The sequence below is a fragment of the Pollachius pollachius genome, assembly GCF_949987615.1.
Source record: "Pollachius pollachius genome assembly, chromosome: 12".
Taxonomy (NCBI): domain Eukaryota; kingdom Metazoa; phylum Chordata; class Actinopteri; order Gadiformes; family Gadidae; genus Pollachius; species Pollachius pollachius.
In genome coordinates this window covers 1,986,483-2,010,030 of record NC_136945.1, presented here as the reverse complement: position 1 = coordinate 2,010,030, position 23,548 = coordinate 1,986,483, and the positions used below count along the sequence as shown (strand labels likewise).

General features: G+C 46.0%; 1 protein-coding gene across 1 annotated transcript in view; it reads left to right on the top strand.

Annotated features, from left to right (window-relative positions):
• The window catches only part of LOC307084118 (calcium-dependent secretion activator 1-like), a gene marked incomplete at both ends in the record, with an annotated part of 142,057 nt that overhangs the window by 85,391 nt on the left and 33,118 nt on the right, over positions 1-23,548 (top strand). The window contains 7 exons of the mRNA XM_079748340.1: positions 2,495-2,596; positions 3,153-3,216; positions 3,679-3,802; positions 5,196-5,264; positions 11,112-11,218; positions 12,097-12,105; positions 14,051-14,207. Of these exons, the coding sequence (XP_079604466.1) occupies positions 2,495-2,596; positions 3,153-3,216; positions 3,679-3,802; positions 5,196-5,264; positions 11,112-11,218; positions 12,097-12,105; positions 14,051-14,207 (632 nt within the window). The remainder of the gene's footprint in view (positions 1-2,494; positions 2,597-3,152; positions 3,217-3,678; positions 3,803-5,195; positions 5,265-11,111; positions 11,219-12,096; positions 12,106-14,050; positions 14,208-23,548) is intronic.

Here is a 23,548-nt window from a genome sequence, read left to right as displayed (position 1 = left end):
TCTTTTTTTGTTGAGGTGCTGATGAGTGCAGGGAGGTAAAGAGGAGAAACACCCAGCATACGCTGCTTGTTCTCACTAATGCTGATATACATAGAGGCTACATCAAGAGGCATTACTGCCTGACACACACACACACACACTGGTGTGGTGTGTACGTGTGTCTGTGTTTGTATGTCTGTGCATTGGTGTGTGTGTGTGTGTGTGTCCAGGCATGTGTGTGTGTGTGTGTGTGTGTGTCTGTGTGTGTGTGTGTGTGTGTGTGTGTGTGTGTGTGTGTGTGTGTGTGTGTGTGCAGGCGGATGTGTGTGTGAGTGTGTGTGTGTGTGTGTGTGTGTGCCAGGCTGATCTCCTTATCGGTCTTGACACGGCCAGGGTCTGGGTGAAGTGTGAGCAGAGTGCATGTGACAGAAGAGGCACTGGGCTGGTGGTCGTGACAGGATCTGGAGACCAAAGAAACATGACACTCTCTCTCTCTCTCTCTCTCTCTCTCTTTCTCTCACTTTCTCTCTCTCTTTCTCTCACTTTCTCTCACTCTCTCACACAAACTCCCACTAACTCCAACCCCCTCCTGACTTGTAATCTTGAAACGGAAAGTGTGTTTGGGTGTGTGTGTGTGTGTGTGTGTGTGTTACTGTGTGTATGTTTCTGTGTGTGTGTGGGTTTGCGCACATGCGTCCTAGGTTTGTGCAGACATCACACAAACTGCTCAGTAAGTGTGTTTCTGAGCAGCACTGGAGGCCCTTTCTGCTCCTCTTTCTGCTCCTGTGATGGGCCATTCTGCACCTCTTTCTGCTCCTCTGATGGGCCCTTTCTGCTCAGCACCTCCCACACTTTAAGGTTTTTAGACCTGCTATTAAAGTGATGCATTATGAGGATCTGAAGAAATCAAGGAAGGTTTGAAGAAAAATACTGACGAACTGATGATAATAACATTAATATAAAGTTTAATTATTCATTTATTTTTTGCCCAAAAAACATGCAGCAATTAATTACAACCAAGATATTCCACACAGAGTTCAGATTGTCTTCTAGGAAACAGAACACCCCCAGCAAATAATGAATATCTATATAGCATCTATAATAAGTATCTATGAGTATCTATATAGTATCTATAATGAGTATCTATATAGTATCTATAAGGAGTATCTGTATAGTATCTATAATGAGTATCTATATAGTATCTATAAGGAGTATCTATGTAGTATCTATAATGAGTATCTATATAGTATATATAAGGAGTATCTATATAGTATATATATAATGAGTAGCTATATAGTATCTATAATGAGTATCTATATAGTATCTATAAGGAGTATGTGTATAGTATCTATAATGAGTATCTATATAGTATATATAAGGAGTATCTATATAGTATATATAATGAGTATCTATATAGTATCTATAATGAGTATATGAGTATCTATATAGTATCTTTACTGAGTATCTATATAGTATCTATGACTAGAAAATGCTTTACCTACAGAAAATGTGTTGAGTGCTGTAGTGCAAAGCGAGGCTGAAAATATGTCACATAGTTTACAACGTAAAGAAATGTTGATTGACTTAAATCAAGTGAAAATTGTTCAAAGTTTAAATGGAGAAAACAATGTAACATTTAAAAAATTCAAAATGGTTGGAAACAAAAAAGAGTTAAACAAATGGCTAAAGTGATGAAGTTTGAATAGATTTTAGATAAAATATAGAATAGCTGAGCTGTTCTGAAGTTCGAAATGGTGTGTGTGAGTGTGGGTCATCACTTGTAGTAACCAGGAAAAGTGTGCTATTGATGTCGTTCACATCTTGCTAACCAAGATAAGCTCACAAAATGATAAGGCTTGTACCGTTGGACTCCTTGGCGTCTCAGCTGATGATATCGTTTGTGTAGAAGACGTGAAAAATATAGTTTTTAAGCATGTTAGAATTTAGCTTTTTAATTTTGGCGCCAGTGAAACAAGGAATACCGTAACCATTTAAGCATAACTTTGTGATTCTAGGTCAATTGTTGACGGTGTTTGGCTCCGCAACGTCCGCAATGGTTAAATTTTGTGATAGCCACCTTGGGCTAGAGCGGGTGACGTCATCCCACAATAGCCTCAATGGAAGTCAATGAGACCAACTGAAAATGAAATGAACTGAAAATTAGCGAAGCAGGTAACAAATTAAACAGTTGATTCTTTAAAAGCTATAAATTATATTGAAAATCTATGAATAGCAATTGACCAAGTTGCGATTTCTGAAGGAGAGAAGTGTCTGAGAGTCTCCAATTGACTTCCATTGTAAAAAATAAGTAGTAGAATACTTGTGACCTGTGCGTTTGTTTTTCTTCATAGCTGTATTATATAATAACGTGTGATGACCTGTGCGTGTGTCTTTCTTTATATCTGAATTATATAACAACTTGTGACCTGTGCTTTTGTCTTTCTTTATAACTGTATCATATAATTACTTGTGACCTGTGCGTTTGTCTTCCCAACTGTCGATATCGCATTTTCAGGCCGGATGGGATCGGCACGGTGACGGTGGAGGAGAAGGAGCGCTTCGAGGAGATCAAGGAGAGGCTGCGTGTGCTGCTGGAGAACCAGATCACCCACTTCAGGTGGGCCGGATGTGTGTGTGTGTGTGTGTGTGTGTGTGTCTGTCTGTGTATCTATGTGTGTTTATGTGTGTGTGTGTGTGTGTGTCTTTGTGTGTGTGTGTTTCTGTGTGTGTGTGTTTCTGTGTGTGTGTTTCTACGTGTGTGTGTGTTTCTACGTGTGTGTGTGTGTGTGTTTCTGTGTGTCTGTGTGTGTGTTTCTTTGTGTCTCAGTATGTTTCAATGTGTGTGGTGTGTGTGTGTGTATGTTTCTGTGTGTTTGTGTTTCTGTGTGTGTGTGTGTGTGTTTCTGTGTGTGTGTGTGTGTGTTTCTGTGTGTGTGTGTGTGTGTGTGTGTTTGTGTGTGTGTGTGTGTTTCTGTGTGTGTGTATGTGTGTGTGTGTGTGTGTGTTTGTGTGTGTGTGTGTGTGTTTCTGTGTGTGTGTGTGTGTGTGTGTGTTTGTGTGTGTGTGTGTGTGTTTCTGTGTGTGTGTGTGTGTGTGTGTGGGGGGGGGGGCGGTGAATGTCTAGGAGGGCTTGGTAGGTGTTCATGGAGCTGATGATCGGGTCCTCTCCACAGGTACTGCTTCCCGTTCGGCCGTCCAGAAGGAGCCCTGAAGGCCACGCTGTCCCTGCTGGAGCGGGTGGGTGGCCTGTGGGTTACCTGGGGGTTTAACCTGGGTATTTAACCTGTGTGTTTAACCTGGCTGTTTAACCTGGGTTTGACCTGGCTGTTTAACCTGGGTTTAACCAGGGTGTTTAACCTGGGTGTGACCTGGCTGTTTAACCTGGGTTGAACCCAGGTGTTTAACCTGTGGGTTAACCTGGCTGTTTAACCTGGCTGTTTAACATGTGGGTTAACCTGGCTGTTTTACCTGGCTGTTTAACCTGGTAGTTTAAACTGTTTAACCAGGTTAAATACACAGGTGATCTGTTTAGTATGACCAATTAACAGACAAAAGACCTCATGATATTTTTTATCACTCTTCATTTTTACATTGACATTGATAAGAGTGACAGAAGTCCGGCCTTTCCTTTGAGCCTCTCTCTCTATGCTGAAACACAAACAACAGGACCCCCTAAAGAGCTGCTTGTCCAAACTGTAGGTCCTCATGAAGGACATTGTCACGCCTGTGCCACAAGACGACGTGAAGGCTGTGATTCGTAGATGTCTGGAGCAAGCAGCACTGGTCAACTACCAGCGCCTTTCTGAGTATGCCAAGATAGAAGGTAGGCTGCTGAACGCACACGCACGCACACACGCATACACTTGACGCACACGCAGCATGCTGCCGGCTGCACAGCATCAAGTGCAGCTTCGTTTTTCGTTAAAGGGGGTTGAAGTGATTGATAGATGAAACAGACGACCGATAGACCGGTGGCAAACCCGTCCTCGTGGGTGATTCTCTTTTGGGTATGTCTACCGTTATGATTGGCTCTTATCTTTTCTTAATGAACATGGCAGACATGCTGTAATGGTTAAGTTTAATAAGGACTTTGTTAGGTACGTTTAATAGTGGTATTGTTCCGGTAATACTGCTCAGAGAAAACTTCTCCTTTGATAAACCACATAGCCTCATGAAGTCTTTCCTGAGGTCTGGATGTCTCAGGTTTAGTGTCTGAAAGGTGCCGTCTTTCTAAACGTATTTCCGTGTTGGATGTCTAAAGTGACAGCTTTTCCCACTAACCTCGCCATTCTCTTCACAGCTGCAGGACAAAAAGCCTCTTCTTCAAGGCTGGGGATTCGTTTTAGATACACTCAGAGAGCCTTAATGTGACACCTTTATTCACCTGTACCTCAGGGCTAACTATACAAGCCGAGTGTACAGTAAGTAAAAATGCATTCAACTCCCTGCAACTCTGTAAGCTGATCTTGTCCGCCCCAAGCCTAACCTGCACCTTCCCTCTCCCTCCTAATCCAGCTCACTAGCTCCGCCTTGGAGAGGTGTTTCTCTTCTTCCTGAGTGACCTCTCTTTTCCCCTTTCCACCTTCCACCTGTAAGGTCCATCATGCCCTCACTGCCTCTCGTTCGTCCTCTCCTCAGTCCTCCTGGTCTATTGGTGCTCTGGTACCGTCTCCTTTGACCATTTCAAAACAACCTAACACAGAGAAGGCCAATGAACAAGGCAGGATTGGATTGCTTCTCACAGGCGATTTCAGTGTTTTCCTCCCCGCTCTGTTGCATGGTCTAGGCTTTCTTTAGCAGGCATCATAGTCTGTTGGTTTGGTCCAAGGACAAACAGACATTGGACAGATCCACTTTGACAGAGTCCTCGCTCACAGGCTCATCTCTTCGTCAATATCTTCAATACAATGAGCCATAGGAGTCAAGGGCAGAAAAAAGGGTGTTCTTGTGGCCACTTAGGCTCTCCGTGTGAAACCTTGTTTCCAGATATGCCCCCCCCCCCCCCTGCCCCCGGGATGTGCTCGTATCTCTGTCCTACCTGAGAAGAGCTTTGTCCCTACCTTTGACCCCCCACTGTGTCTCACCGCTGACCCCTCCAAACTAACCCCTCCAGCAGGCAGTGGCCCTGGGCTTGGCTGCAGCCCACTCTCTGTTTGATTACTCAATCTTTGACCCGGCCTTGTCTGCATGCCCCTCGTGTCCTCCTGTCTCTGTAGGGAAAAAGAGAGAGATGTATGAACATCCTGTCTTCTGCTTGGCGTCCCAAGTTATGGATTTGACCATTCGTGAGTACCTACCCCTACCTCCCCCATCCCATCCCCATCTGACCCCCGACCCCCACCCCGTTCAACCTTTTGTATCTCCCAACCCTTTTCTCCTTTGCCGATACCTTTTCTCTCCTCATCCCTCTACCCCTTTGCTCTGTGTGGATTCGTCCTCTCCAACCACTTCAGTTCATGCGGGTCCTGTCTACAGAAGGTGTCTTCGTCTTTTAATTGTTATTATTATTTTCTGTCCTTCCTCGAATATCTTCCTGTGTTTGTCTGCGACTTGAATGCATTTTTACTTTGCTCCGTGTCAAACCATTGTTGAGTGTTAGGGAGGGCCATGCATTACATCACACTGACAGATCCACAGGGGCTTAGCTGTTGACTCATGTATAGGTGGAACACTACGGTTTGGCCCATGTTTTCTTCGTTATAAATCAATCTGGTTTTATATTGATTGACAGGTCTCATTGAAAATGCTTTACTTCAACAAGGGTGCTTCCTACATTCAGAATTTGTGATGAGACAACTTTTGTTTGACGCTCTGTGTCAGCTTTCTTCATCTCAATAAGAGGCAGCCTTAAGACCGACCCCCCTTACTGTCCTTTATCAGATTTGTATTTCTTTATTTTTCCCTGTCTCCTTCCCTTGCGTGTGACATAGATACATATTTCATTTTCTTATCCGCTGCTTTCCTCGATCTCATGACATACTACCACAATTAGCTTACCTCCTCTTGGAGGAAACTGATTAAGGACTTTCCCATAGTGTTAAGGTGAGGCTGTACTAACACAACAAGTTTCAGAAGTCAATAGCATACAGCTGGCTCCCGCTGCTGTCAGATGCAACTGGGAACGGGCCCTGAATGGGCCCTGTGTCTACAGCACGTACACTCAGGGAACGGGCCCTGTGTCTTCAGCACGTACACTCAGGGAACGGGCCCTGTGTCTACAGCACGTACACTTGGTGGAGAGGTTATGGGTAGCTAAGGTGGAGAATTAAGGGTTGGTTAATGGTAGGTTTGGTGGAGGGGTTATGGGTAAGTTAATGGTAGGTTAGGTGGAGGGGTTATGGGTAAGTTAATGGTAGGTTAGGTGGAGGGGTTATGGTTGGGTTAGGTGGACGGGTTATGGGTAGGTTAATGGTGCCTTCAAAACAGTCGGAGTTTCCGGGAATTTCGAAGGATGGGACCTTAAGATCGGAGGAAATCGCCTCGAACACTCTGGGCCCTATTTTAACGGTCTGAAGCGCAAGTGAGAAGCACCAAGCGCAAGTAGCTTTGTGGGCGGTTCTATGGCGATGTTGCTATTTTACCAGCGGATAAATGACTCTTGCGCCCGGCGCAAATCTAAAAAGGGTTGGTCTGAAGTAGCCTAATTACCCGTAGGTGTGGTTTGGGCGTAACATGCAATAAACCAATGATAGTGCCATCTCCTATCCCCTTTAAGAGCCATGAGGGCATTTGAATCTGACGAGTTGATATTTTGACAGCACGTTCGCAGTCCCCGATGAGACAGATGCATGAGCACATGAATTTCAAACTTCAAATGGCTCAGTTTATGGCCAAATAATATGGCCTATGGCCACAAATGCAATAGCGTTTTCTTCCAAAACTTCAGAAATACTGAGTCCTCAAATAAATTCGGGCAAAGAAAACTTGACACAAATATGATATGTGGTAACTGTGGTTCTATTTAATGATATACGCGATACATTAACAAACATTGTTTCTTACAAGTATTATCATTATCGTTATCGACTTGTGTTCCTAATATGCATGTGTACCCCCGTTAATATACATTGCCATGGACTGTATTATGCGTTACGTGTTTAGTTTGCGTGTGTTTAAACAGATGGACGCACACACGCGCGCCCACATTCATTAATTATTTTACACATACACAAACGCGCGCCCGCATTCATTCATTCTTTCACTCGCGGTTAAACAATGTTTTCTCACGATCAAATACTAATCGATCCTGAAAGTAATGGGCTTGTACACGATGTCTGTGTCATGAAAATATGTGTTTGCTGTACGGTTTTTGCAGATGCATTGATTTAAAAGTACAACTTATTACCGCTGTATCAGCTGTTCTTTCCCAAATAATTTACCAAGAATGTGTGGCTGGGTGGATGAGAGAAGCAAAGTGTATGAGCGAGGTGCACAAGCAACATTCTGCATGCGCCCATAATATAGCATCTGATCAACGCACCACTGACTTTAAACCAGGTATTTCCTGGTTTGTTGTGGAATTGTTTTCTGAAACTGCAAAATAGCACTAGGGAACGTTTGCGCCAGAATACGCCTCTTCCTTTCGCCGAACCGCCCCTTGGGGCGCAAGATCATTCCCTAATTTACCGATGCGTGGCGGTGGAGGGAAAAGAACGCCCTGCTCCAGTTGCAAACTAGCAACGACGCATGCGTCAGTGTAGAAAGTCAATAGAGTGGCGAAGTCATGCCCCTTCCGGTAGAGCCCATGGGACCTATTAGATGGGTTATATGAATATGAATGGGTTTCAATGGAGAGAAAATGATTATTTTCTGATCCCAGTCTTTATATGCCCTGGAATACACATGTTGTTTCTGGATTTAAATGATAATTTTTCATGCAAAGAAAACTAAAACAATTCGCGAAGAAGTTTGATAATGTTAGGTTTTGTGTGAGGCCGCTTTGTGAACTACAGCCCCTTGCTGCTCTCGACGCGAATGATATACGTCACCACCACTCTGGTACAGACTAGATGTGGATTCAATGATTCGTTTACGTGAACCAGTTCGCGTCAGTCAGTTCGCCAAGATGAGTCGTTCGCGAATCGTTCGTTCGTTCGTTCAGCCCAGTTTCCGGTTCAGTCCAGTTTCCGTTTCCGGTAGCGGTGAATCGCATCATGCAATGCACCCATTGCATGGTTCTCAGCTGAGTCAGTCAGACTCAGTGCTACCGGAAACTCGACTGAACTGGTTCAGTCGAGTTTCCGGTGAATCGAATGGCGAATCGAATGGATGCAAGATAGGGCCCTCTGTTAGGTCGGGGATTTCCCTCGGAACTTCGTGCGGAAGTATGTGACGTCACGCCCACCCTTCAAACGTTTTATTATGTTTCGCTCGGTCGTTGGAGGAAATCATGGAAGCCACCCGGAAAGCTGTTGTCGCGGTAGCATTGGCAGAGTACCAGCGCTCCAAAATAGGCCATAGGCAGAGATACTGACGCAGTAAGGTATTGCAGTAATACGAGTGATTAGAATTGCCATTCAAACCACCAAAGCGGTCCAAGCACAATGAAAACAGTTCATACTTCAAGTCACACCGGGCGCAGCCATCTTTAATTCTGTCTCGGAATTTTGCTCGGCCTCCTCTGAGTCCATCTGAGCAAGCAAGTTCGCCGTCCGAGGAAAAGGGGTGTGTTCATGCGTGTCGCTAGGCAACGTCCTCGGAACTCCGAGACGGATGGATAATAAAACGCACCAGTACACCAACCCGAGCCTCCGAGTTGACGTCACAACAATGGCTGCCCATTTCATTGATAGACTAAAGTAAACTTGCAGCAAGCACTAAGAGGCGAACTTAACACCCATTCTAACATTTGCATTACGATACATTATAGATTACAATTATAAACATCACCTGATAAATTCTGACTCATGTTCAACCATCGCAAGCAGTTCTAATAACTGATTCATCTAATTCAGCAAAGAAGCGCAAAGAGGTCCTTGTGGGCATCCATACTTGTTTTTCTTATTTCAGAAAAAGGGTTTACGTAAAGACACGTAAGAGCTTCCGAACCTCAGATCTGCTTTGAAGGCGGCATAATGGTAGGTTAGGTCGAGGGGTTATGGGTAAGTTAATGGTAGGTTAGGTGGAGGTGTTATGGGTAGGTTAGGTGAAGAGGTTATGGGTGGGTTAATGGTAGATTAGGTGGAGGTGTTATGGGAATATTACAACTGTAAAGAATGGACCAATCCTGCTTGCCATTTTTTAATTTAAAAAAGCTGCCAAACCAGAGGATACCCAATGAGCCAAACCTTTGGGCTCTCTCCATTAATGACATAACATCCCCCTCCCTGCCCTCCCCCTCTTGTCTTTCAACCCTAACCAAGAGCTTTTCTCTGGGAGCTGCCAGCCTGTAAGTAAGTGCGAGGATGTCCCTGCCGGCGGTGTGAGGCTCAACCTCAGCCTCTATTCAGAGCCAGGCTCCGCTGGGCCGCAAGTGCTCTGCTGCTGAGAGCGCTCCACACTGAGCGGCTCCTGGACCATTCAGCTCCCCCCCCCCCCCCTGCGCTTTTAATACTCTCATATCTGCATAGGTCTGTGCGTGTCGATGTGTGAGTGTGTGTGTGTGTACTACATGCACTAAGGCTTCTGTTTTGTGTGAGCGGTTGGAGGAAACATAGAGTGCATTGTGGGGTTCTTTGTGGAAATAATCGTCTGTGCCGTTTGTTGGTGTGTGTGGTTGGGAGTCTTGCGCTGTCTGTACCTCAGTCCCTGTTTTGTGCGCCTGCGTGCACGCGGTGTGGCGCAAGGTGTGTGTATCGTAAGTCACACTGCAGAAAAGTGCTAACACAGTAGATCCATATTCTCCCCTCTTCTCTTGTGGTGACATGGTAGATAACAGGTACAAACCCACTCAGTCCCGCTGTGCAGCGCAAGGAATTAACAATACTGAGCTAATTAATTATCACTTTAAATGTCATCTCAGCAATGAGGTTCCCTTGTTCATCTTTAATGTTTTCTTTTGAGAATAGACGCGCTGGCGTTGCTTGCTAGCAAATGCTCCAATTTAAATATATACGCAAAGCTAGAATTTAACCTGTGCATGTCGGTCTAACTATCGGAATGACTTGTTTGTGTCTCCGCTCTGTCTGTCTGTCTGTCTGTCTGTCTGTCTGTGTCTGTCTGTCTGTCTGTCTGTCTGTCTTGCTTGCTGCATGTCTGTCTACCTGGCAGAATGGTGGTTTTTTTGTCGGTCTGTCTGTCTGTCTACCTGGCTGAATGGTTGTTTGTTTGTTTGTCTGTCTGTCTGTCTACCTGGCTGAATGGCTTTTTGTGTGTCCTTCTTATTTTTTGTCAGGCATCGATAATGACCTCTTTGTTTGATCCAATCTGGTAGAAAATCGGCCTGAAAATCATTTATAATTATTCGGTATTCTTTTCATGACCTTATTGACTCCCACATTCTTATTTTCTTAGTTTACATATTTGTATTTATTGGAGATTGACTTTGAACTGGATGATTCTAAGTGCATTGGGCTGTGCGTTGGGGACAAAGTCAACATGGCTCTGCACCGGTGAGCTGTGAGTAGAATACACATCCATGTGACCGGTGTGGACCCCTGTGGGGAGCAGCCAGGGAGGTGTGGAGTACATCATCAAAACATTACCGCATGATACGTGTGCAGCACGTCCCTCTTCTTATAAGCTCTCTTCATCTGACCGGGCTTCTGCGTCTCCATGAACCAGAGACCCTGTTCACACAACTGTGTTCCTTGGACAGACTGGCGTTTCTGCAGTGTCTGCTGCTCTGACGTCATGGGCGGTGTTGCCAGATTGGGCCAGATTTCCCATCCAATCTGGCCTAATCTGGCAACAATGGTCCCGGGGCAAGGTATTGGACTGACCTTGTGAAGGTAGGTCTACTACCTGGCCCCAGTACAGAGACACGGCAGGTCCATAGCGAGCCTGTGTTCTACTAGGACATCTCTGTGAAGAGGGTCTCTAAGGAGACAGCCTCCATCCTCAAATCCTCATAATGTGCTCCAGTTTTAGGAACCTAGGTAACATGTATTAGTTCATGTTAAAATCTCTTGATTTCACCGAGCGACATATCTGTGAGATGGATGCTTTATTGACCTTTGACCTTTATGCCCCAGAGAATGTAGGGCGCTTAGTCACTCCCGCCAAAAAGCTAGAAGACACGATCCGTCTGGCGGAGCTGGTGATCGAAGTGCTGCAACAGAACGAGGAGCACCATGCTGAGGTCAGTACACACACACACACATGTAAAGACACACACGCACAGACACTGACACACGCACACAAACACATACACACACACAGACAAACACACACACATACACAAACGCACACACACACACACCCTGAAATACTCACACACACATACACGCACACATTCTATCACATCAAAAAACATTTGTCAGTAAGCGTGTTATGCATTAAAACAGCATTGTCTGTGAAGCAACGTTGTCTCTGCCATTCAATTAACCGAAGTCAAAGAAAATAAGGAAATAAACCGGTAATATATGTCCCTAATAACCTCATCCATTCCCCTGAAAGTGTCACTCCTAAGTGTCAGTAGATGTAATGTAAATGATTGAAAAGGGGAGGAGTCCTAAACACCCCTCCCCTCTCTGCTCAGAAGGTTTCCTCCGCTTCCTTTCACTCACGACTCGACTCACCACTGCTGCTCTGTATCAGAGCATCCGGTGACAACATGAAACAAACCTCCCGCGACGCCTCCTCCTAGTCCTCCCCCCCCAGGAGCTGAATCCCAGTGCCCTCACGGACCCCCGTTATAGACGGAGGAGGAGGCGGCACTTATAGGGTGGAGGCTGAGGTGCCATGCTGAATCACAGACCAGGTGTCTTAGTAGGAGCCCAAGGTCAGGATTTAGCCACAGTACCGGCAGACGTGGGAAGCAGGACTTTCCTTTTGCAGGCTCGAAACTAAACTAAATAGCTGAATTGCACCATGGAAACCATTGTTTTTGATGTAATACTTTCTATCTCTTCAGTGTTCATAAGCGGTACATTGTGGATGAATGAATGAAGCCACTTGATTATTTTCTTACTCTGCTGTATTATACTGATTTTGTTTTACCGGGGATGTTCTTTACAGGGAAAAGAGGTATGTGATTCTTTATGTGATTTCCCAGTAGCACATGGCTTATATCCCCCCCAAACCCCGTGCACGAAGATAACGACATGTTTATCACTGTCCATTCCTCCCCATGTCAAGAATGGCCCCTGAATCCCTTCCAACTTGTGGCCCTGTTGCCATGGAAGTGCTTGTGGAAATGTTTGTTAGCTTCCGAGCTATAAACAGCATCGCCTTTTGGTGATGAGGCATTCACCTAACAAGCACTTTGGCAATCTCTGCTTCATGGCTCATTAACCTTCACGTTTCGTACCCCCCTCCCCCCTCACCATTCCTTATACACCACCTGTTGGAGCTCACATCCATCAGGGCATGTAGGAGCTGCTCCTCCACCTGTATGCTTGAGGGAGGTTCCCCTATCACCCCTCAAACCATAACTGGGAGAACAACATGAACAGCAGTGAGGGTGTGGTGCAGCCATCACACAGGCTTCAAGTGAACACCCTCATGCTACGTGAGCTCTACTCTGGCCTCCCCAGCATTGGACCCCCACCATGGTCAAATACCGAGCCTGGGTTTAATTTAAATGAGTTACACCTCAACGCGACAGTTGTGATCAGTTAAAAGGTGTAACAAGGATATACTGTTACATGAAGCACAAAACAACACCTCTAATCCAATCTTCCGGCTTGTTTTTTTTAAATTATCTGTTTGTACGACACTGCGTCCTGCAGATGTAATACTGCAGGATGCAGCGCTCCGTGGCTCGCCTGCTGACCGACTTCAGTCCACGGCGTTTGATGACAATACCACAACAGACTGCTGTCTGCTATGCTACTTTAACTTGGCCACTCCCTGTATGTCCCCTGAGCGGAATCACAAAATCTGAATATTTTCAATGAAAAATGAAAAAGACACATCTGCTTTTGTTGTGAATTGAATGTTAACGGGAAATTCTTTATATAATTAGCGAATTCAAACGTATATCCGGCCAAAGACCCAATCCCTAAAGTCACCTTGAAAGACAGAGTTTGACCAAGCCCTCTGATTAGCTTAAGGTTCTGACAGAATGAAGTGGAGCCACAGCTCTCAAGAACAAGGCTGATCTGACTCTAGGATACCAAAATTTTGGTCTGGCTCATCGTGTTTGGCGCCCCACTACATCATACCCAGCAGACCGCCAAGAGCCCCCATGGCACATCCTTTATGCCTTAAGTGCATGAGCGTCCCACCATCCCCCACCTCCCCTTCCCTGAGACTCACCACCCTACTCCCACCCCACGCCCATGGGATTGCTCCATTCACGCCCCTGGGCTGCGACAGCTAGGTGTGAATGAGCCCAACCCCATGGAGACCCCCTCCCTGTGGCCAACGGCCGGAGCTGCATGGGAACGCCCTGCATGGGGGCCTCGTCCCCAGAGTCACTCCACTGCATCTGCCAAGGCTATAGCGAGCCGCGGTTAGCTGCCGCTACGGCCCGGCACTCCTCCATCACTGGGCGAGAGAAGCCGGGGGGGGGGGGGGGGCGTTTAGGGCGCTTCCTGATGCAGCCCTTCGAGAGGCTGTGCTCCTCTCCCTCTCTGCGATGACAGACGGCAGAGGGGGGGCTAGGGGGGGAATGTGCGCGATTTGGCACAACAGAGTGTAGTGTTTCTCTGTACTTCAACTCTGTGCCCCCTCGAGGAGCGCTATCAAAGAATTTTGAGAGATTCAAAAACATTGTTTTAGTTTATTACGAGGAGGATGACGAAGATACGGGATATTGTAAAAAGCTGCAGTTCAGATCAGTGGAGTCACCTCCTCTTCCCTTCTCCTGAAACACCTTTCCAAAGAGAAATCGGAAAACAAATTTCCTTAGGTATGGTGTTTTCCTCTTCATCTTGAACCCTGGTTTAACCTGCTCTCTGCCGTGCTCTGGTCTCTGCTGTTCCTCTTCTCTGTCCCCCCGGCCTGCGCCCCCCTCTCTGATCCCCAGGCGTTCGCTTGGTGGTCGGACCTGATGGTGGAGCACGCGGAGACCTTCCTGTCCCTGTACTCGGTGGACATGGACGAGGCTCTTGAGGTCCAGCCGCCCGACAGCTGGGACAGTTTCCCACTCTTCCAACTGCTCAACGACTTCCTGAGGACCGACTGTGAGTAGAGGAGCACGCTACTCCTAACGGGCTCTGAAGCAGCGTCTGTCACCGGGATGGAAACGTGTGAAGCGCTGAGCTGATGAGCGTCTCAGAGCGGGCAAAACAGCGACACATGCACACACACACACACGCACACACAGGCACAGACACGTACAGACAAGCACACACATGCACACACACACTGACACGCACGCGCACAGACACGCACAGACACACATACAGAAACACAGACACACACTAAGACACGCACACACACTCACACACACGCACCTAAACATTCACAGACACGCACTCACACACACGCACGCTCACCGACACGCACACACACGCACACACACGCACAGACACACACGCGCGCACAACTGGGGAATCAGCCTGAAGGTCTCGTCCTTTGTGTTGTTTCGAGTGAATAACGTTTTGTCTCCGGAGCGCTCGCCCATGTGTTGTGTTTTCCGAGGGCCTGAGGTACAGCCGACAAGACAATAGAGGACACTTGAACGCTTGTTTTCTTTTCTCGTTGCCGCAAGCCGGCGACTTCTCTAATGAATTGGCGTGCTCCGACCCGGGGGTGGGGGTGGGGGATGGGGGCAGGGAGGGCGTCCTGCCACTGATACACTGCAGCCGCCACAACGTGCTGCTAATTGTCCCCGGGGAGCTTCCTCCTCTCCAGCTTATCAGCCGGGAGTCAAGGAGAACACGAACGGCCACCGCTCATTCAGCCCTCCACACGCACGCCGCGCCGCTCGTTATGCCGCCACGTTAGCGCCGGTAAATTGGTCCGCCATTATGATTTCTTTGGACCTGTCAATTGTGGAGCGAGAAGACGGCTAATTGGACACATAGCATCGCACATAGATACAACAACTATGATGAGCTGGGATGGACTCAGGAAATGGTGTTGGTAATGTTTGTATTGAAGGGATGTGCACATTGTTTGCTGTGGGTTTATTACGCGACCCTTTTAATAGATAAACAGTGGGAGTGCGTTTGGACCGCGCTTTCACGGAAATAAATAACATAGTAACAATTGCTCATAACTATTACTTTTTGCAAGCAGGAACAAAGTGGACCTCATGATAGCTAATGGTGTTCGTTGTTCGTACTGTGATCCGAACACCGTCAAGTACACACACGCAAGGCTCTCTCTGAGCACTGCCATCTGAGAAGGAACATCACAGGCTTCACATACAGCCCAGTAGATAATACACACACACGCCTCTCTCTGAGCCGTCTGCAGGAGGAAACCTCACATGCTTCATTTTACATTTTACAATAAGGGGATTTTGGGGACGCTTTTATCCAAAGCGACTTACTAATTAATTATTATTATTAATTCACACACCGACGGCGGAGTCAACCACGCAGGGCGACAGCCAGCTCGTCGGGAGCAGTCAGGGTGAGGTGTCTTGCTCAGGGACACCTTGACACTAAGCTAGGATGAGGCGGAGATCAAGCTACCAACCTACCAGTTACCAGTCAACCCGCTGTAACACCGCAAAGCTACTGCCGCCCCAGCATCACATACAGCCCCAGTAGATAGTACACACACGCAGGCCTTTCTCTAAGCCGTCCGAGGAAGAAAAATCACAGGCTTCACACACAGCCCAGTAGACGTAGCAGTGGAAGGTCATCGGCGGTGCAGCCCCGTAGCGCTGGCGTACGTGTCTGTAAATAGCCCTAGCGCCACCCAGGCGTCGACGTGCAGCGCCCTGCGAAGAGTTAATGAGGTCTAAAGCATAGGGCTGGCAGAGCGACGGAGCCCCCGTCGACACTCCTGGACAAACACATCCAAGTGGACAGCAGCCGCTCAAGTGGCTAATTGGCAGAGTGGCAAACCGGGAAGCAGAAAAACATGGCACCTACTGTGTATTATCGACCTTGACTGTTTCCCGCTCTGACGCAAAGCGCACTGGGACACAAATACACACAAATACACACAAACAACATGTACACACACACAAACAACATGAACACACACACACATACACAAATAAACAGATACACGCACTGGAGGGGTTGCGAAAAGGGAGGACACAAAAACAAAGAGGGGGAGAGAGAGAGAGTGAAAAACAAACAGACTGCGCGGAGCTGCGAGGCATCACATTAGCACACACTGGCCTCCATTTTGTCTCCTGTGGTCTTCGTCAGGGCTGCCTTTTTACCAGTTGGGAACCATTAGAAACAGGAAACTGACGCCTGTCACTTCCAAGCACCCCTAGGTACAGTCCTAGTGATAATCATGTTTATAAATATATCTATATATATATAGATATATATACATATATATATATATATATATATATATATTGAGATATATGCATAGCATTCATATGTATATATAGATATATATATATACAGCATTCACATTCAATATTTATAATTTTACAACGTATAACATTCGTTCACCACAAATGACTCAGTGCACTCAAGCAGTGCCATCAATTAAACATTTTTTAACCACTCAGCGAACAAAAAGCAACAGGCTGATTGAACACACATACGGCCCATCAGAAGAATATCAGGACTTACACGTGTGTCTGAAAGCAGCTAGTGTGTGAGCATTTGATTACATTATAAAATTAGTCAATTTATGGTAACGGGTAATTGTTCAATTGAAAGTGTAGTACACTATGCATGCAATTCAATTATTAAAAGCTTTTACGGTTATTCAGGGCTGAAAAGTGCATTGACATTTTAAAATGCAAGGCAACTACATACTATTGGTTATTTGAAAAATAATAATCATCATTGAGTTTAAACATCTCTTCCAGTGTCCTGGCGAAGACAGGCAGCAGTAGCCTACAGTCACACATAGCATGCACACAAAAGATAAGAAAAATAAAACAACTGAAGCAGTCCGCAGGGGGGAGGGGGGGATATTAATATCGCAAGACATTTGGGGAGACTCAAGGAGGAGGACAATATTAAATTTGAGCAACAAAGTGTCAAGACATTTCAGGAGGCTCAAGGAGGAGTGTATCATTACATTTAAACAACAAATTGTAGTGTTGTGGTTTCCTCTATAGACATTATTCAACATACTGTGTTATTGACATGTTTTCGTTCTGCGTTATAGGGACAATGTCTCTTTAAGATCACGTGCCTTATGTGTTGATATGCCGGTCGGTGCGATGTTTGAATTTAACGTTTTTTATATGACAAAATGAACGACCCGCCGTTGCTTGTCGAGGGGAAAAATTATCTGTTCCCTTCTTTTATCGCAATTTCTACAGTCTATAGACAGAACGTGTTACCTGGGAAAGTTTGTCGACGGCGGAGCCGTTATGTTGAAAAACATAACGTCTTACCTGGGAGAGTTTGTTGCTGCGGTGTGTGCGTGTGCCTGTGTGTTTTTAACTGCATGTGTGTCGATGGTGGAGCCGTAATGTTTGAAAACGTAACGTCTTATCTGGGCGAGTGTCGCTGCGGTGTGTGCGCGTGCGTGTGTGAGAACAACTATTAAGTAGTCAATGAAAAATATAAAAAGGTCACTTTATCCCATACAATTAAAACAGAAATGCACTTAAGCAGCAGTGACACATGTTACTTTATTTATATATAGATATCTTCATAATATTGTATTGTTGCGTCACAGGGTTTGGGAGATGGGGGCGGGCCTTAGCAGGGGAGCTCTCGTGGGGATTCGGCTTTGCAGGATTTGTTGTGGTTACCGGCGTTGTCATGGTTACCGGTCTTGTGTGTGTTCCAACGGTTTATTAGCGGTGGTATCTAATAAATCGCTGTCTAAGCAATACTTCATTCACTGCCTCTTCCGTGGTCATTACAATTGAACAACGACATGGAGGAGAAAGGGCGTTCTTGCCGTTTGCGGACTCCCGGAGCTCCTCCGGCGGGTACCGGGAGCTCAGCTCCGGGGGCCGACGGGTACCGGGAGCTCAGCTCCGGGGGCCGGCGGGTCCTCCTGCACCTCCTCGCCGGAGGAGCTCCGGGAGTCTGCAAACGGCAACAATCCCTTTCTCCTCCATGTGGTTCAATCTGGACTTCAGATTGATGTGGAAGGACCAGAGTCGTTAAGATTGATGATATCATCCGGAGGCGCACACAGCTTTTGGCCGTTATATTATATATTATACAGATAGATATAGAGCTCCAGCCGGAGCTCCCGGAGTGTTTTAGATTAGAATATTTTATAGAACGGATGATATTATGAATCCTAAACGACTGCGTCGGTTTTTCCGACGTCTCTGGTACTTCAACAACACGTAGAGACTGGCCATGGTTGAGAATGAATTGGCGGTCACAAGAGGAAGCCTCTCTCAAACTCAGGCGACCAAATATTTTTTTGGTGCGAACGAATCGCTGGAAATTCCTGAGTGAAATGACAGCGCAGTATTTTGAGCGCCAGAAGCTACCACTTCTTCTGTCAGCCAATCAGGAACTGAGGAATCAAACTCACTTCTGTTTCATTCAAACTCACTTCCGTTTCATTCAAACTAACTTCTGTTCCATTCAAACACTCTCACACACACTAATATACTCTCTCACACATACTACTGTAGTCTCTTGCATAAACATCTATACTCTCACACACACTACTACACTCTCTCACATACACTACTATTCTCCCTCTCACACACTACTATACTCTTGCATAAACAACTATACTCTCTCGCACACACTACTATATTCTCTTGCATAAACAACTATGCTCTCTCACATACACTACTATACTCTCTCACATACCCAACTACTGTATATGCTCTCTCACACACTACTATACTCTTTCACATACACTACTTTACACGCTCATACATACAGTGGGGCAAAAAAGTATTTAGTCAGCCACCAATTGTGCAAGTTCTCCCACTTAAAAAGATGAGAGAGGCCTGTAATTTTCATCATAGGTATACCTCAGCTTGGTCAGGGAGACAAAATGAAAAAAAAAATCCAGAAAATCACATTGTCTGATTTTTAAAGAATTTATTTGCAAATTATGGTGGAAAATAAGTATTTGGTCAATAACAAAAGGTCATCTCAATACTTTGTTACATGCCCTTTGTTGGCAATGACAGAGGTCAAACGTTTTCTGTAAGTCTTTACAAGGTTTTCACACACTGCTGCTGGTATTTTGGCCCATTCCTCCATGCAGATCTCCTCTAGAGCAGTGATGTTTTTGGGCCTTGCTGGGCAACACAGACTTTCAACTCCCTCCAAAGATTTTCTATGGGGTTGAGATCTGGAGACTGGCTAGGCCACTCCAGGACCTTGAAATGCTTCTTACGAAGCCACTCCTTCGTTTCCCGGGCGGTGTGTTTGGGGTCATTGTCATGCTGAAAGACCCAGCCACGTTTCATCTTCAGTGCCCTTGCTGATGGAAGGAGGTTTTCACTCAAAATCTCACGATACATGGCCCCATTCATTCTTTCCGTAACACGGATCAGACGTCCTGGTCCCTTGGCAGAAAAACAGCCCCAAAGCATGATGTTTCCACCCCCGTGCTTCACTGTAGGTCGGGTTTTTTGGATGCAACTCGGCATTCTTTCTCCTCCAAACACGACGAGTTGAGTTTTTACCAAAAAGTTCTATTTTGGTTTCATCTGACCATATGACATTCTCCAAATCCTGTTCTGGATCATCCAAATGCTCTCTAGCAAACTTCAAACGGGCCCAGACATGCACTAGCTTTAGCAGGGGGACACGTCTGGCACTGCAGGATTTGAGTCCCTGGCGGCGTAGTGTGTTAGTGATGGTAGCCTTTGTTACTTTGGTCCCAGCTCTCTGGAGGTCATTCACTAGGTCCCCCCGTGTGGTTCTGGGATTTTTGTTCACCGTTCTTGTAATCATTTTGACCCCACAGGGTGAGATCTTGCGTGGAGCCCCAGATCGAGGGAGATTATCAGTGGTCTTGTATGTATTCCATTTCCTAATAATTGCTCCCACAGTTGATTTCTTCACACCAAGCTGCTTACCTATTGCAGATTCAGACTTCCCAGCCTGGTGCAGGTCTACAATTGTGTTTCTGGTGTCCTTTGACAGCTCTTTGGTCTTGGCCATAGTGGAGTTTGGAGTGTGACTGTTTGAGGTTGTGGACAGGTGTCTTTTATACTGATAAGGAGTTCAAACAGGTGCCATTAATACAGGTAAACAGCCTCTTAAAGAAGAAGAAGTTACAGGTCTGTGACAGCCAGAAATCTTGCTGGTTTGTAGGTGACCAAATACTTATTTTCCACCATAATTTGCAAATAAATTCTTAAAAAATCAGACGATGTGATTTTCTGGATTTTTTTTTTTTTCATTTTGTCTCTCATAGCTGAGGTTTACCTATGATGAAAATTACAGGCCTCTCTCGTCTTTTTAAGTGGGAGAACTTGCACAATTGGTGGCTGACTAAATACTTTTTTGCCCCACTGTACATGTAAAGGAAGTATAATAGTGTGTGTCTATGAGTATACTGGTGTATATGCAATATTATAATAGTGTGTGTAAGACCAAGTATGAATTCTGTCCCAGGCGGCCCCTCATACTTACCTGCGTGTGTGTGTGCGCGTGTGTCGAGCTAAGACATAACGTCTTAGCTCAGTGAGTGTGCCACTGCCTTTGTCTTGACGTACGGTGTGTGTGCACGTCTGTGTGTGCGAGTGTGTGTGCACACTTCCGTGTATGTGTCGCTTCCTTTGTCTCGATGTGCAGTGTGTGTGTGTATGTGTGCACATGCGTCACGCCGGTAGCCAGCATGCCGGTATGCCGCCCCAACAAACATACAAAATATAACATCTCACCCGTTGTAACTGCCATCCTTAATGCAGCAGAGAAAGATAAGCTTTAGACATTAGTACCTAACATGTGGCTAGTCACAGTGCTATGGATTGCCTTCAAACAAGCCCTGGCCAGCGGCCGTGTCTACAAACAACTGAGGCAAACCCATGACCCCGTCCAGCAACCACCATCGGACGGGGAAGACCCCCCCCCTGGATTTTAACAACTACGTGCTCCAACTTCAATGCCATGAAAGGACAATGTTCGAGACTCATGAAAGACAATTCAGGAAACCATTGGATACCAAACTACTCCAAGAAAGAGCTTACTTTGCCTGCTGCGGCGATCAAGCGAAGTGGAGTAAAGTGGCATCAATCCTAACCAGAGTACTCTTCCAAAATGGAATATTCCGCACAGGAAATAACGGGAAAGAGTTTAGATTACCACTCCTGAAATGCGCAACACGGATTCTAAAAAAGTTTCCATTGAGCGATAAACATCCAACTGAGTTTACACCGGCTTCCATTACTTCCTGGAATTGAGAAACAGTTGATCTTCGTGAGAGACGTCATCCAACCATCGCTCAGCAGAGGGGCAGCAGACGACACCACAAATGCAAAAGGACAGTAAGCAGAGACAAACTGTCGTACCTATGGCAGCACTGCAGGTCCAAAGCTATTGACATAATTCTAAATGATAGCATGTTTCCCGCCAACTGTCAATGATACTACTGACGTTTATCGTTTAAGTACGTTTAAGTACTTTATGGCCAAATGTCAATCACCCCTGACCCAAACACTGACCCCGCCCCTTTGGTCAAGAAGCATAGAGACAGTTATACCATATTATTATCCATCCACTGCACAAATTCATGAGACATGAGACCATCAAAGCCAGAAAACCCAAGTCCACCCAAATACTACCATATTTATTTAACACCTGTTTGATTAAGAAAGGTGCCAGGATCATGGAGGGGGCCCTCATCCATAGAATACCTAAGAAAGACAACATTCCAAGCGACCCATCCACATGAAGAGACATCTCTCTCCTTCCCACTGTCTACAAGATTTTCATGAAATGTCTGCTTGGCCGCATCCTCCCATGGCTTATGGACACAGGCATCCTCTCACCCAAACAAAAAGCTTACATAGACAGACAGGGTATAAACGATCATGTGTTCTGCCTTAAAACTGGAGTTGATGATTTTAAAAATGAATCATGTAAATTTTATACTGTATTCCTAGATTTTAGAGATACCTTTGGAACGCTATCCCACAAAATGATGCTGAATTCACTGGAGGAGATCCATCTACCTCAGCCCTTTGTAGACATCATAACGGATGTATATAAGGGATCTTTTCTGCAGGTGATCTGTGGACACCCACTCACAGAGCCCATTCAGATCCCCAAACCCTGTTCAGGGTTACGCTGACGATGTCGAGGTGTCCTCCAGAGACGAGAGTCGTACACAACATGCTGGCCAGAACAGATGAATTTCTTCACTGGTCAAAGCAGGAGGTGAAGCACACCAAGTGTGCAGCTCGTTATGAGCGACACAGCGGTGGCAACCACTGGTATAAAGCCAAATCTGACAAACCACCCTCCTTCACAATAATGGGACAGCCTATCAGGGTCTACTCACGCCGCGAGTCATACACCTATCTTGGCCATAACATCAACATTGCGGGTGAGTGGGGGCATCAGGCACAGGAGCTATGTTGTGCCTATAAGAATATAATCGATCTAATTGATTCCTCCCCACTCCCTGTAGTCATGAAACTGGACGCTATCAGAGAGGTGGCCCTGGCAAAGGTACAACCCCTCTTTGCAAACGTCCACATCCTGCAAAATGTCTTACGGGACATGAACAATAAAACAGTCCAGGCTGTCAGAAAATGGCTAGGGCTGAACTCACACTCTACCCGGGATCTCATCTTCCTCTCACATAAAGAGGGGGGGCTGGGTGTCCCAAACGGGTGGGTATACACTGCTTACAGGCTGACACACCTCATCAGCATGCTCAACAATGATGATGCCACTGTCGGAGAGCTTGCCAGAGCTTCCCTCCTGCTGGACCTCAGGAAGAGGAAGGTCCCTCTGGCCAAAGTAGGCCAGGACAGCTTCCTAGGCTTTGGGAGGAAAAGTTGTCACCGACCCATCTGTAACCACAGAGGCTACTGTATACCACAACGAGGCACAACACATACTACAGAACACAACAGCAGAGATTCCTTCTTAACATAAAACAAACAGAGACCCTACAACACTGGACTGGACTTAGAATGCAGGGAAAGCTAGCATGCCTAGACTTTGCCGACCACTCTGCTTCCCACTCCATGTACAAAAATGCTGCTGTTGGGTAGGACATCCTCTGTTTCTCTGCCAAAGCTGCAGATGCTACCTACCAAATACAATCTGGCATTATGGCACCCTGCACACCACCATCCACACTGTATAATGCACTCTGGCCATCAACTTGAATCAGTTGCCCATATTGTGAATGGCTGTACTATGTACAAAGGACTGTATACTGCACGCCATGACCGACTTGTCGATCTGATTTCCAGCAATGTTAAAGAAGTATTTCTAGAAAATGTGACCATGTACAAACATTCACGCAT